Below are 15,895 nucleotides of genomic sequence, written 5' to 3' on the forward strand. Positions count from 1 at the left end.
GGGTGAACTATCCTTTCAAACCACGGGTCAACTCTTGTCTTGGAGAATGCAAAACTTCTTTGGACACTGGAATGATCAGGATTTTTAATTAATAATAATCACAAATAACAATTCATTCAAAATGTGGAAGTATACTGTACGTATACTCTCCTGTCCGGCAAGTTCTTTGGTTTCAGCCAAGAGGCTAATCTGTGATGTTTAGATCTTGTTTTGGTCACATGACATCTCATATACGAATTCACAACTTTCATACATGCAAAATGTTCTGCATGAGCTTGCGTTTCCAGTCTCCCGCATTCACATATGTATGAACTGGAGCCCAAAGTTGCGTCAGCAGTGGTCTTTGTCATTTGTAATGTCAAATCACCAACTCCCAATGGAAAAGAATGATTTTCGGTCGCTTTGTTGTGGCTCTGCCAGTGTAAGTGCGTCATTGTACTTCATGCTACCTACATTACTCATTTACATAAAGTTAAACTGCTGGACTTTGTTGCTAGTTGCTCCAAATCACCAACTCTCATTAAAAATGAATGACTTCTGGTTGCTTTGCCTCTACAAAACACTGCCAGTCTGAACGGCGCTTCAGAATTAAAACAACGGTCAAATATATTTCTAGGCTTATGTGCCATGCCATATTAAACACTATTTCAACAAGTCCATATAACGTCATGGTCTGTACATCATGAACATAAAGTCATTGAAAATACATATCAGCCTATTCCTCACAGAATTTACAAAGTATCCGCAGTTATCAGTGAGTATGAGGATGGAGTTGAATGCAAATCAGAGGTGGTATATGAAATGACAATGAATATATGATCATGAATAATGCAGCCCTTTCTACAACACAATGCTGAGAAAAAGCCCCGAGAGCTGAGAAAGAATTTCAGAATAGAATGCATTATAGAATAAGAATTGAAATAGAAAAGGGTTGGGGGGGCTTGGCTGTCACAGAGCTGTCACTTCCTCTGTCAGAATAAATCCATCAAACACTGGGAATAAATCAGGCTGTTCTCATTTGCATTGAGCATGGTGAGAAACCCAGGTTCAATAACACATGCTGCTTTGACAAATCCTGCTCTCAGGGATGAAAAGGACCCGTGAATCCGGAAGCTTCTATTGTCTGACGTTAATGGGTGCTCTTGATACGCGGAGACAGAGGCCTGTAATAGTGCCTCGCATGTAAGATTGGGCACATTGCTAATTTTTGGTTTCATGCACATTTTCAGACATTAAATTGACCTGATATTTGGAATGGTATACAGAATCATCCATACAGTCTCCAAGCCGCTTGTCCAATAGGGTCCTGGTTTTAAAGCATAAGTTCACTTAAAATGAAAAAAGCCATCGCTATTTACTCACCTTTATCTTGTTCCAAAATTGTATGCTGTGTGAATTTTTTTCCCCCCTTGGAACACAAAAGGAAATGTTTGAAGTATCTTCACACAGTTATTCTTCATACTCACTTTAGCCTTTCAAACTCCAAAAAAAACCACAAAAAAACCCCATAATAATTCATAAATCATCATAAAAGTAGCTTATTCTGATCTTGAATAATATTTTGAGTGTTCAGAGGCCTTTATGTGAGAAAAAAAGAGAAAGTTTGTCATCCCCTTCTGCAGCAATTCTCAAATTTAAATGACATCAAAACTAGTTTTGAATCTAAAAATGTACACACATTCAGAGCTTCAGTAGAGGGGAAGATCATTTGAAAGCAAAATGTAAATTCCAGTTGTTTTTCACACACAATTATGGCATGATTTTGGGACAAGTCATCTGGACTACTAAAGCTTTTTGATAGTGGTTTTATAGTCCTTTTTGAAGCTTGACAGACATAAATTACGGTGGCCGAGAGAGCTCAACGTGCGCCAACTGAAGAAAACACATGCAAATAGAAAAACACACGCAAATTAAGAAAACATCTTCATCAGTTTCACAACACATGTGTGCTCCAAATACTCACAACACAACCAAATACAGAAACAAATAGCAAAGCACAGCCAAATAGCACAGACCACAACGGAAATGTTTCCAGGGGACCCCAATAAGTGCCGGACCCGGCTGGGACATGCTTATTGCTCGTGAGAACCCTATGTCCTACTCCCTTCAAAGGGCAGAGCCCTTGAAGTGGGAACTTTGGAGTGAGCAGGGCACTTGTGTGCCATTATGTAGCGGTTTGGAACGCACTTGATGAAGGGAGCAATGAAAGACGACGTAATTTCCTCATTATTTTTACCTGGGATGTTCCCATGACAACGCAGCACGTGTCCATCAGCTAAACTGAAACTGATGAAGATGTTTTCTTAATTTGCGGGTGTTTCTCTATTCACATGTATTTTCTTCAGTTGCAGCGCGTTGAGCTCTCTCGGCCACCATAATAAATACCTAGATGATGCACTTAATTAACCGAAAAACAAAGTGTGGAATGTTGGACATGTCATGCACTCAAATGTCACAGCTTTTCTTACATACCAGAGAGGGAGGGGCTGATGTTAAATGACAAAATAAAGCATAGTGTATAGTCAGCTTGATTTGAAGCTTTTGTGTCAAACAGGTTTGAAACAACAAGAGGTTAATGATCTAAATAAATTATGACCGAATTTTCATGGGTAAACTATTCCTTTAAAGTTAAATTAAAATAATCTGTTTTTATGGTTATCATTTTCCCAATGGCAGAGGGGAGGAGTCATGTTCAGAGAGAGCATGTGTTTCCAGAACCGTTTCCCTCTCTCTTTTCTCTCTTTTCTCTCTGTTTCTCTCACGACTCAGCTGTCCGTTTCTCGCTCACGCACGGTCGCCTGTGGAGGCGAGGCAGAGCCAGAGATGAGCGGAGTCAATTAGACGAGCAGCAATGTGTGTGTGTGTGTGTGTGTATATGTGTGTGTGTATGTGAATCTCAGAGAAAGATGTGGAACAGTATGGCACTGCAGATGCCGGCATTCCCTCAGTGAGAATGCTTCCATAGGGACAAGGACAGCTGTGGAATAGCATCAGGGGTGTTAACGAGCCTTATCACACACACACTCTCACACACACACACACACACACACACACACACACACACACACACACACACACACACGCACACAGAGAGAGACACACACACACACACACATGCATACTAATTAATGCACTTTTACATTATGGCATACACATTCTGTTTCAAAACCTAGTGAACTGCCTACATCATAAATGTGCTTTCAATATGAATGCTGTTCCAAAAGGTAGGCAGCATAATTAGGCCTATGTCATTTTAGCCAAATTCTAAGGCAACATTACATGTATCCTTTGTGGAAAGGGAATCCCGAAAACTAAATTTCATGAGGGCAGAGTAAATGAACAATGTAAATTCTAAATAAATGTATATTTTATTCTGAACTGAAAAGTATCAATACAAACAATTATGTGTAATTAAATGTAATTAAGTGTATTTTTCTCCACAATATTTGTGTTTTATGCATTTTTATGGTAATTACAGAATTGTGCTGTTAGCTTAGCAACATGCTAATGTCAAACTACTGAAATCAATGTGATTTGTGTGAGGAGCCATTTTTGTATGGAGTTGCTGCCTGTGTAAAGCGTTTCAAATCGGTAATGTCACCTTAAAAGGCAGCTGCCTATGTGGGCAGTAACGGCAGGAACGCAGCTACCGATTTAGCTGATTCTGAATATGAACTACATTTTGTGTTGTAACCGTATTCAATTCCCATGACACACATGGAAACACGCAGAATGAGCATAATTCTCACTGACCTCCACTGCATCCCAGAGGAACATTTTTATTGCTCTTATAGTTCAGGAGACTTAATTGAATTCTCAGTTATGTTTTCTCTAATATCTACTTTGCCTCAGATGTCTCTCTAAAATGACATTTTTCGCCTAAATAATAATAATAATAAAATAATTATTAATGAGAAATTTGTTGACATACAGTAAGAGTACAGCGATAAAATAGAGATAATTGGATAATAAAGATAATAATTAGAGAGACATAAATTAATGTAGGTGCAAAACCCTATAGTTCATATTGAAATCGAAGACTTGGCAAATCTAAGCACAGTTTGAGACTTTGTTCAGATTTCTTCTAAAACTTGAGAGGAAAAAATCTCCATTTGATGTCCGCATGAAATCAAAATTGACCCTATTTACTTTGTTAGCACATTACCCGTGGTGAAGTTTCTTTTGTCTTTGTAATCCTTAGTCAAAATCTAAAAATTTGCTTGGAATGGCATTCCTTCTCTGATGACGTAAGTTGTACCGCTTGGGCAGAACACCCTTAACCACTCCTCTCCAATTGTCAGTCTGCTGTGAACCAGATTATGATGAGGAGGTACGCTAAAATCAAGCCCCGGCCTCTATTTATTCTCATTCAGTTTCACTCGAAAATGTCACAATAGTATAAAGTCGGTCACAACTTTCAGTTCACAGACTTTAAGTGCATTGTTGTCTAAAATAAACAACTGAGACATTAAAGATTTCTCATTTGTGATTTTTCTTTTCTTACTCATGATTCTTTACACATTCAGGCAGAAAAAGGCGTTCAAGTTTTTCCAAGTTCTCTTTTGTTTTATTTTACAGGCCACAAGATGAGCAGATACATCATTTAAAAAAAGAAATAAAACTGATATTTGCTTGTCAAAAAATATTATACAATTTTCTCAATACAGATTTTTGTACAGCATGAAACAGAAATGAACTGTAATAGAATCATGATCTTGTAATATAGATAAATGAGATACAGGAGCTCCATACCATCATCCACAAGCCCAACTTTATATCCAATAAATATAAACTGTGCATATTATATTATGAATAGCCAGGCATTGTAAATACCAGGGCACAATTTCAATTCATTTTCATATCATATCAGGTACGTCACTGTGCTCCACACACACACACACACACACACACACATACACACTCTCACACACATATGAAGCTGAGCACTGAAGCAGACGTGGGCCAGCAATCAAAATCACAGTTGGATAACAACAGATTCCTGGCCACCTCGAAAAGAACATAAAGATGGGAATGAAAGCGGATAAAGACAGGGCTCATTGTCCTTGGCAGAAAAGAGAGACAGTGAGAAAGACGGATGGCTATCTGATCGGGCTGTGTGAGAAACACTGTAGAGAGCCACTTGACATTTGGCCTGATTCAAACAGCTCTGCTGAGGGAAGCTACTCTGACAGGCTCTCTCTCTCATGCACACACACACCATCTCTATCTTTTTCTTTCAAGCAACCTAGTGCCGTCCTTTTCAACTCACTCTCTGTCAGCTTCCTTTATCTTTTTTAACCGCCCTCTCTATTTCTCTCTCCATGTATGTTTTTCCTCATCAAAATTTAAGCAGAACAAAAAGCTGCATCCAAGTCATGTATCTGTGGAGAAAGCACCTGGCAGTACGCAACATCAATAATGGTAGACAAAAGCAAATAAAGAGACAAAGAGTGGACAAAATAACCTGAAACACTAAACACAATATAAATATTGAAGACATAATAAGAGTTCTTCCACAAATTCAGTACTTGTTGGAGTTCTAAAGGAACAGACTTCTCCAATTCTTTAATAATGAAGGAGGTGGAATCTACTCTTTGTGCTCCAGAACTTTATAAATTCAAGAATGTTCCGATTTGGTGATTGGCCATGGAGAGGGACTTTATCCTAGCAGCCATGAAACCACTCTTGAATTTTAGTAGTGTGCATGGAGCAATTATAATCCTGTAATTATGAAACACTGCAGTGTGAACAGTGCTTACAGTCTAATTCGAGAAAATGCCTATTGTGGAGACTTTGTCAGAGAGGTGCTGTTTCATATAGCCTTAAGTTTGTGATGCTGTACTTTGTACGTTTTCTATCCTCAGAGAGCTCTGACTTGTGACCTCTGTTTGTCTTTGCGAATGCAGTTTTACTATGTTTGTCATATGCTATCATTATTTTTGATCCTGACTCCCTTGACAAAACAAAATAATTTAGCAATTTTTGACATGGATGCATCAGCAATTTACGTACGGACTATTCAGCTTTGAAAGCCTGTTAGTTGTCTCACGTTGCTTCGAAACGTCTCATATCAAAGTGCAAACTGTCAGACCTCTTTTATACCTGACATGTTTTGTAATTGGCAATCAAATTAATAGACTCTCCTTTGTAGCTATATTCATACTGGTCCTATTCCATGTGGTGTTTCCATTACTTTGTCCACCCCTATCTAGTGGCCATTATAGGATATTGGAATTTGGATCGTCAATGTATGCATAAATGTGCCACATATGTTTCCTTCAACCTCACCAAGCCATGGTATAATTAGAGTCTTTCCCTATGAATCCTTGGTGTTACATTACATTCAGAATGAGAAAATACACACTTGCACTTAATTACTTGAGTCTGGAGATCACTGGATAAGGGCAATATGATAGAGGAAGTCTGCAAAGAGAAGATAGCACCCATTTTTTGCTTTGCTGACTGAATTAATCAGCATGCAGTTCACTAGTGTAGGACACAAAAGCTCTGGAAGATGGTGGAATTGTCATTCTGTAAAGTTATGACCTCAAACCAGATTCTTTCTGCAACCTTGAGGTAGCGCTACCATCAAATAGTTACTTAGTCAAGTTAGGCAAGCTTTAATTCATTAAGGATAAATTTCCAAATTTCAGCTCTGTATTAAATTAACACAAGTTAATGAGGGTTGACAAAGATTCAATTTTGATCAATCATCATTGATTACCTAGCGTACCACTGCAGACAGATAATGAAGAATGCTATTGTAGCCAAAATAAAGCCAATGCATTGGCCGAAGACAGAGAATGGCTGCCACAGAGTAGCTAGGCCGAGGTAAACCAGGAAAGAGCTCTGCACAGGATGTGCGGTAGTGTTGGATCGTTCCTTATTTCATTACAGGGAAAGCTTTATAAATTCACAGAATGGAGAGGAAGGGGGCATAGTGATAATATTTGCATTTCTCCTTTTCCCCCTTTATCTCTCTATCTCTGCCCTCCCTACCTCTTTCTAATACCCCCTCCCCCGGCCCCCCACTTACTTCAGAGTGACTTTAATCATCACTTTCGCCAAAACACATTAAGCCGTTGTGTGTCCGGGGGAAAAACAGCCCTGCGCACTCCAAGCATCACATTCTATTTGCAACAATGATGCATAGCTGGTGCATTACTTTGGAGATTAAAAAGGATATGCTGAATATCAATAGAGTGTGTCTGATGGATGACTGTCCTGGCCCACAATAAAGGGACATCCAATAGACCTCCTTGGGAGGAGGTGCGTACATTTACCAATGAAAAGCTGCTCCACACTCAGACACTCATACACCCGCACACATTGACAAATGCACAAATGACAGCACAGACACTCAGACAGCTATAGCAACTGCTCAATCCTGTACTCATGTTTAGTAAAACAACACCAACGCTTAATTATTTATTTACTTTTTTGTTCAGGAAGGATAACAAAGTCGTTTGCATACATTAAACCCAGGCCAGCGGACAATGTGATTCCTCCCAGGTCGCGGGGTGGTCGTTACAACATTGGAATGGATGGCGATGTAAAGTGCTTCAAAGTGATGAATTGAGCACAAACTGAAGGACATGAACCACAGAAAGGACTGTTAGGGTGCTATGACATTATTCCACAGCAGGGTAAATGGAGTGTGGGGGGGGGGGGGCATTTTGAGAGGATGGGTAGGGGATAATTCCAGAATCTGACATCACCAAAAGGGAATCTTGGTCAGTTTGTTCATTCGAGTTCCCAACTTGACCTGCTGCCCTTCAGAAGGCTGTATGGTTGAATGTTTGCCTATATGTAGGTTCTCAATGCCCCCACAGTTCACCCAGGCACCCAACTCTGGCTGTTGTGTGATTGTTGAGGTCCTGCAAAAACCCCCATTCCCATCCCCATTCCCAAACCCATTCCCATGCCAACGCCCTGTGATAGCGACCCATCGAAGTTAAAGTCCATTCCTTCTGTTGAGTCCATGAAGTCATTCAGGAGGATGGATTCAACATCGCAATCCAGACTGCTCTGGTGCACATCCATTTCCAGCTCAGACTGCAACCGGTTGTGAGGATCTTGGTGATGGTTAGCTTGGTGGTTGCCATGGTAATTAGAATTCTGTGAAGTGTGGTGGTAATACCCCTGCCAGGGTTCTGTCATGCCCTGATGGAGGTGGGAACCTGGGTAGGACTGATGGCGAGGATGGGGGGCTGAAGCCAAGCGACAGGGGTCTTGGGGTACATCCAAGACACTGGCAGGGTTAGGAGGCAGGGCAGTGGAAGGGAGGTGAGCTCGTGACCCATAAAGGCTGGGTGATTTGTGGTTGTAGGGTTGCAACATGTCATTGTTCACCCTGGGAGAAAGGTCTGGTTGTCTGGAGTTGCTGTGTTGCAGGTGATTGTGCATGTGGTTGGGATTGGGACTAGCATTGAGTTTGTGGTCATGAGACTGAACATAGTCATGGCCACGGTGGTGTTTGTGGTGATTGTAGTCAAGACCTGGGTGATGCTTATTATGAGCTTGATTGGGATTATGATGATGGCTTGGGTTTTGCTCATGAGTTACTCCATGGCCATTGTGTAGGCTTTGACTGGAATTGCGATTGTGGCCATGCTCTGGATTATGATTGTGATTCTGGCTGTGATTGTGGCTCTGATTGTGGCCATGAGAGTGCACAGCACTGTTAGATTGTGACATAAGTGAATGGGACGCTCCTCCTTGCCCCACAACCATGTCCTTACCACAGTATTGTGGCCCTCCAGCGAGTAGACTTTCAAGGGCATTGTTCTCTGAGTATGCCCTAAGGGCACGCTGGAAGCTGGTAGGCTTGTTTTCCTGAATCGTCTGCATAGGCGTATGATGCCTAAGCATGCCCATGGATGGTTGGCCATAGACTGTTCCACAGTAGGAGGTCTCTCCTTTGGGTCCAGGGCCATAGTGATAGCCATTGCGCTTAAGCGGTAGAGGCTGAGAGTAGCCCTCTTCCAAGCTGATGGCTCCAGTTAGATCAGCTAGGTGCGGGAGCTCGACAGATGGACAATGTCCACCTGTTCCCAGGGCTGGAGATCTTGTGCTGGTGGGGCTAGGGTATAGTCGTGGGGAGGCAGAGCAGGATAGTCCTCCTTCCTCTGGTTCATCAGGTTCTGTCTCAGCCAGAATAGGAGACAAGCATCCACTTAATGTTGAAGCAGAGGAACTTGTTCTGGAGTGGAGGTCTGTCCAGGCATCAAACTCTTCACCCCCAACTCCCATTACTCCCTTACCCGCTGGGCTTCCATGTTCTGGCGATCCTTGTATTCCAGGTCCTCCAAGCTCTCTGCCCATTCCCACAGCTCCCGCTCTCTTCTTGCTGACTCGGCCTCGGCTCTTCAGGTACTTAGTTCCGTTGTCCATGGAAACAGCTCGTCTGCGGGGTCCTTTACCCATTTTTCCACCCTCTGGGTTAAGCATCCACCAGGAACTTTTTCCTGTTCCCTCATTTTGAACACGGATGAAGCGAGTATGTAGGGAGAGGTTGTGTCTGATGGAGTTCTGTAGATATAAAACAGGAAGAAAAAAGATTGATTGTTAGTATTGTGTGTCTTAAACTTATGTAGAAAATCACAATATTTAAACACCCTTTTTTTAGGCTAATTCCCCCTGGTAGATAAGAGAGACTGAGCAGGGAGCCTCTGTTATATCTTGTATAAAAACTATGTATTGTATAAACTAATGAAATGTAGTGTTACATTTTAGGCCTGACCTATAATAACATACTGCACCATATATTTACATACTTTATAATAGGAATGCACCCCGATACTGCGCTCGTGTACTAGTACTGATACTCATTCAAATGCCCTGATACCATGCAGCATATACAGTACAGTGCAGAAGCAAACAGAGAGCAGAATGGATATATCAGAGAAGGATGTCTATGAATTAAATGTATTGAATTAATACAATATTAAACAAATTAAATATTTACTCCTATAGCTGCTGTGCACGAGCTGATAAATGAAACACTGAGTGGATTGAGCGTGCAACGGCACAGACATGCATGCTTGCCGAGGGTACATCCCTTAGAATGTGAATGTAAACAGAAATATAAAACGCATATGTAACAGTATATTGGATCCATGAATTCGGTCATAAAGGGACAGCAGTGTTTTTAATGTTAATCAAACAACAAAGGACAAAGAAATCACTCACTGCTCTTGACTAAATTACTTTTGTAACTTTAATAAAGATTTGTCTATGTTTAATACATACAGTGAAGACTAAGCTGTGTTCTTTTATATTTGATTACTTTAAAAAAAAATCTGTACCTGAAAACTGCTGTTAAACCTATACCTGAAAACCTGAAAAGCACTGTTTATTTCATTTGTACCTTTTTTCCAATTTATTTTATTTGTGCTAATTGTAATTGGATGATTTGTTCTTGTTTTGTCATTGACTGTTTACTTGTCTTTAATAATGTTTTAAATGAACAATTCTACATTAATTAGATTTTTGTTTTCTGTAGTATCAAAATTGTGATGTATCACTGGTATCTAAACATTTGAACCACTTACCCAATCAGGCCAGTAGAAAAAAAAAACTTTTAGCATTAAGCCCTGCTGAAGCAGCTCTAAATATGCGCTGTGCTATTAAATGTGCTATGCTATCAGATAAAATGTGATAGAGCAATAGAATGAACAGTGAAAGTAACAAAGGCTTGTACAATCCATTTTAACAGGCATAATTAGAAAATAACTGAAGGAAATATATTTTTGCTAAACAAATTAAATCAACAAATATAATTCATATTTTGCTGGTTTCTCTACTTAATATATTTAAAAATCACAAATGCAGTGAACATACAGGTATCGGTATTGGTATCGATGAGTAGCAAAAAAATGAAAGTATCGGTATCTACCTCGTTCTGGAAAAAGTGGTAGCGGTGCATCCCTATTTATTATGATACATACATTGCAGAGCCAAAGTAATCATTTACAATGTACAGTAATTGGACACCCCCACTGCTGAAGACCCCTGAACTATGGTGTATTACAAATATTATTCTAAGAAATCTTTAATGGTAGGCTGTATAAGTTTTTTTTTTTTTTTAAGGTGTATTCAAAAGCATTGTTCAAATCAACAGGTATTCTCACAAGAATTATGCAAGTTCCTATAAAAACTCATTGCAGGAAGAGGTGAAACCCCTCTTGGCTGCTCAGGCAAATCAATACTGTAAGCAGACCAGCTCCTGCACGGCACACGCTTTCTCTGACTCACGCTGCAGCTAGCCAAGCCAAGTCCACACGCACATCAAACCGTAGTCAAGGTTACCCAAATGAATCACACGTGGCAACCTGATCACAGACGCCTCTATCGATTGCAGTCTTGGGGAAATATGAGGGAAAGCCAGAGAGTGAGACGAGAAAGCGAGAACGAGGCGTGATTTTGGCACACTAGCGATCCTGGAGAAGCACCAGACAAAGGAAACAAAAACCAGAGAGAGAGAAAGACTTTAGTGATACAGATGCAGCAGAGAAATGCATCTTTTTATTTGGTGTACAACAACAATGGAGTCAAGAATGTAAATGATAGTTACTGTCTCGGATGTGAATTGGTCAATACATTGTTCCAGCAGTGCAATATAGCAACTATGATGAAACACTTGTTCACATAGCTGTTGTGTATATTACTGCACAGAACTTACAGAAGCCCTTTATTAATCTCAGTTATTTCACATGACTATGTCTTCTGGATTTAATAAATACAATTTTAATGAAATTATGTGGACTTAATTGTATTATGCAGTTTAATAAACCAATAAGACGCTCAAGGCTGTGCAATATTGTAAACAAAGTCAGTCACATTTATAAAAAGTCACAGCAAATGCTTTTCTCAAAACATTCCGCTGTGCATCATGTCTATTCATGCATTTCATATATTCACAACATAGCAAGGTCTCCCATACCTTATAGCTTCATTATTTCAGAGTAAAGATTGCACCCTATGTTATCCACTACCTTTACACATGAATAGCAGAATTCAAAGATATTTATTAAATAATGTTTACGTGTTATAAAATTCTGTTGCAATCAAACGTTTTTATTGATTATGTTTCTACTGAGGTTGGAATGGATTCCTTTGAAAATAGCTATTTTTTGATTAGCTGGAGAGAATGATGCACTAGGCTTACAGGACATCATAAAGTAAGAAAGACATACAAAAAGAATAAGGCCAACAACTCTGAGACAGTAAAGCATCAATACTCAGAAAAGACTGGAACAGCATGTTCCTACCTATCCCTGAAAAAAGCAACAGGGCCAAATCACTGTTCTGCTTCTCCATGTCTCCATGTTGCATGCTCTTGTCACAGCACCCTTGTGCTCACACCATGGTCATGCCTAAAATTCATGGGACCTGGGACAATATTTATGGTTGACCCCCTTTCCCCAGGTGCAATGAATAGGCTAATGAATGGGTCCACGGATAATCTTCCACCCCTGACAATGGGTCTGGAAAGCATCATTCAAAGAACTCAGTTCTCAGTTTCTCTTTCTTCAGCAGGAAAACCATAATCTGTCCATCAAATTCTCAACATTACCAGCAATCCATGTAATGTGTTGACATGTGTACACACAACAGAAATGTAGTGCGAGCTTCACTCTTACAAACACACACCATATATCCCTCTTAAAGCAACATAGCCTTTTCACACCCTACTTCACTCAAATTCCCTCGTTCTCACACTCATTCATCTCTTTCCCTGTGTCCCGCATCTGTTTATCACTTTCTTTTCACTCGCTCTCCATCCCGCAACAAATCACACCACTAATTTCATTCACCTGCTCTGACTGAAGAAAAAAAAAATTCAAATAAGACAAAATAAATCTACTTCCTGTCCCTCAGTCATCCACAATACAATTACGCTTCAAGTGCGTCTATCAGCCCATCTATACTCCATAATCCCCCATCGCACCCCTTACGGAAAGCAGCCTCTTGTTTTCCGTAGTGATTCTGAGAACCATTACCGCTCACATGAGTGGTCAGATATCAGTCGCTGAAAAGAGCCAATTACCTTGGCAAAATTTACACTACAGCTGGATATCGACTGTAAAGCAGTCTAATCTTGGAGAGCGTGCTGTTTCAGTGTCACCTCACACCTGAGGGGCTAATTCTTCTCCCAACACCAGTGGCAGATTTGCTGCTTTTTGCGCCGCTCCCTTTCAGAGCGGTGAGAAATTGGATAAGCAAGATGTATTTACGTCCCCTCACCCCCCAGGAAGGGGCTTTATTCTCCATCGGTTATTCTGCCAAATTACACGAGCCCCCGTGCTGGTGAAAGAGCCAGATGCTTCCTGGGCCGACTTAATCAAAGCCAAATTGAAGCACGGTGTCACGAGTGGGAACTGCGTGCCGAAGCGACCTGTGCGAGGTGATCTGAGCGCGACGCCCCTGACAGCTCCGGCAAAGCACGGTCTGTTGCAGGGGTAACCATGACTACTGTGGAAACGGGAAGAGAGGAGCTATGTGCGAGAAGCGGGGGGGAAGAGAGAGGCAGATGCCGTTTGATGCTGCAGGTAAACTGCAAACAGCCTTTCATCTCTGACAGTCAGACGACTCGCCCAACTCGCAAGAGAGCTTCAATCATAAGCAGTCACACCGTCGCTTGAGCTGTCTCAGAGGAACAGTGATTAGCAAGTCAACTATAAGCTGCATGACTTCACAGTAGCTACCAGCACCCCGCCACTCCACAGATCAGCTCACCAAACAGCCGTCTACACATGAGCTTGTTGTAGAAAGCTTGCATTTTTTAAACATGACAACTCTCAGGCTTGAAAGGCCAAGCGTTGTCGTTTAGTCTGTGAAACGATCCACTCTTTGCCCTTAGTGGCTCCATTAAAATTGGGGAAGAGGTAGAGCATCGGGTGTTTGATGAAAGCAGATTATTCATGAAGTCACAATTACTGTGGTGGTGTGGCCTGTGGTGAGCGTTATAAATAGCAGGTCTGTGGTTGGGATTTTGACCTGGACACCTTCAAGCTCTTCTGCCTCTGAGTCATTTGCTGGCCAGCCAAGTAGCCGTCTGCTTATGACCTGCTTTTTCTCTCTGAGACACACAAACACACTCTCTGCAACTATTCTACACACTGTCACATCTGCAACAATTAACTTAGATGATACTTTCTTACCAAAGCTTACAAAATGTCCCAGTGGTATGCTGCAGAAATGACGACCCCTCTATGAAACGTGAGGTATAACAGTGTAAGCTGGTTAGTGATGCCTCAACATCGTTGGTGTATTCTGGTTCACACTTATTGTCACAACAAGTCACTTGGTTTACAGAGACTTATAGTGACAATAAAGCTTGGAAGTCATTCATTGTAAATGATAATTAGCAATATAAAGTGAGCAACAAGCATGTTGGCAATGCAACAAATTGTAACAACTACAAATGCAGACAGGGAAGCTCACTTCCACCTGATACAGTCAAGTAATGTCTACTAGTGGCCGACAGTGACCTCCACTATTTTAATCCCAAGCATTATTAACTAGTCATATACACACATGAAGGCTGAGCTTCCAAATAGAACTTAGTGGAGGAAATGTTCAAACACAAACTCACTATACATTCAAACATAACATGATATACAGACCCTTTCAAATATGCCCGGCAAACCGGAAACATCTGGCAATCAGGTTTAATCCCACTCCAGCCTGCATAATCCAGAGAAATCTAGGGCTAATCCTGGTTAAATCTGGCGGCCCCTTAGCTGACTATAACCCCTGGAACGCAACAAAGTAACAGGGATTGAAGGGATCATATGTTGGCCGGGCAGGAGGTGTGTAGAGAAAGAGTGATGAAGGGTGTAATAATTGGCATTGAGATCAAATTGAAAGTTTCATTATATAATTTAGGGTACTCATGCTTCCTTAAAGAACTGGCTCATTCCACATGTAACATGTATAAAAACTATACTGTTAATTTCCCCTTAAATACAATTTATTTCCCCTTAAATTGTTGTGATGTCACGAACCAACATAATTTCCTGTTCTGTCTCCTCCTCTTCCCTATTTCTTTGATAACTGCATTGAAGAGGTAGGTTTCTGATAATCGTATTTAATCTTTATTGTAATGATTGCTTTTATGTCTATATTGTCAGTCCAATTTTATTTTACTACCTGTTTTTGTAATTTTACCCTTTTTGAGTTACATTTTTGGCCTAAATATGTGGAAGCGAAAGCACATGGTGATGATACATAATATATATATTTTTTATAGTGAGAACAAGGGCAATTTACTCAAAGAGGCTGCTTTTATTTGTGTTAATTATCAGGTATGTTTTCTCTGTTGTATTTTCTTGTTTAATGTAATTTTTCTGTAGGCTACTCAATTTAAGTTTCATGATCCTATTTTGCCCTTTTGCATTGTTAACTGCATTCAAGAGAGAGAACAAAGGCAATTCATTAAAAGAGGCAACTTTTATTTGTGTTAATTATCGGGATTAAAAGATCCAGTGAAACTGCTGCCTGCTGTCCCGTGTCTGATTTCCAACAACCACAAAGCTACACAACGCAGAGTCAAAGTTTCATAACTGGTGTCGCCGGCTGCACATCACACTGGGTCACGAGCCACCGGTTACACACAGATAGGGTAAACTTTGGTTCATTAATAACAACAAACCAACATTGGGCTTAAAATAACTTGTTACTTGTAACTGTGTAACTCATTCTGGAATATTTATAACAGAAAATAATAAAACAACTGACTAAATTTTTTATAGTTTCAAGCATTACTTTGTACCCTATTTTTAGAAACTATTTTACATTGTTTGCAATTTAAGAATCTTTTTTTTTTTTTTTATGTTTTTTGTTAAATTGAGGTTTATGAGCCGAGATCATTACATATTTGACCGCCTGG

General features: G+C 40.4%; 1 protein-coding gene across 1 annotated transcript in view; it reads right to left on the minus strand.

Moving 5' to 3' along the window:
- Window positions 1-4,545: 4,545 nt before the first annotated feature.
- The window catches only part of foxo6b (forkhead box O6 b), a 32,411-nt gene continuing 21,061 nt past the window's right edge, over window positions 4,546-15,895 (minus strand). Inside the window, exon 2 of the mRNA XM_084130563.1 lies at window positions 4,546-9,531. Coding sequence (XP_083986689.1) covers window positions 7,834-9,531 — 1,698 coding nt within the window. The 3' untranslated portion in view covers window positions 4,546-7,833. The remainder of the gene's footprint in view (window positions 9,532-15,895) is intronic.

This window comes from Abramis brama (assembly GCF_963993115.1).
Source record: "Abramis brama genome assembly, chromosome: 12".
NCBI lineage: Eukaryota > Metazoa > Chordata > Actinopteri > Cypriniformes > Leuciscidae > Abramis > Abramis brama.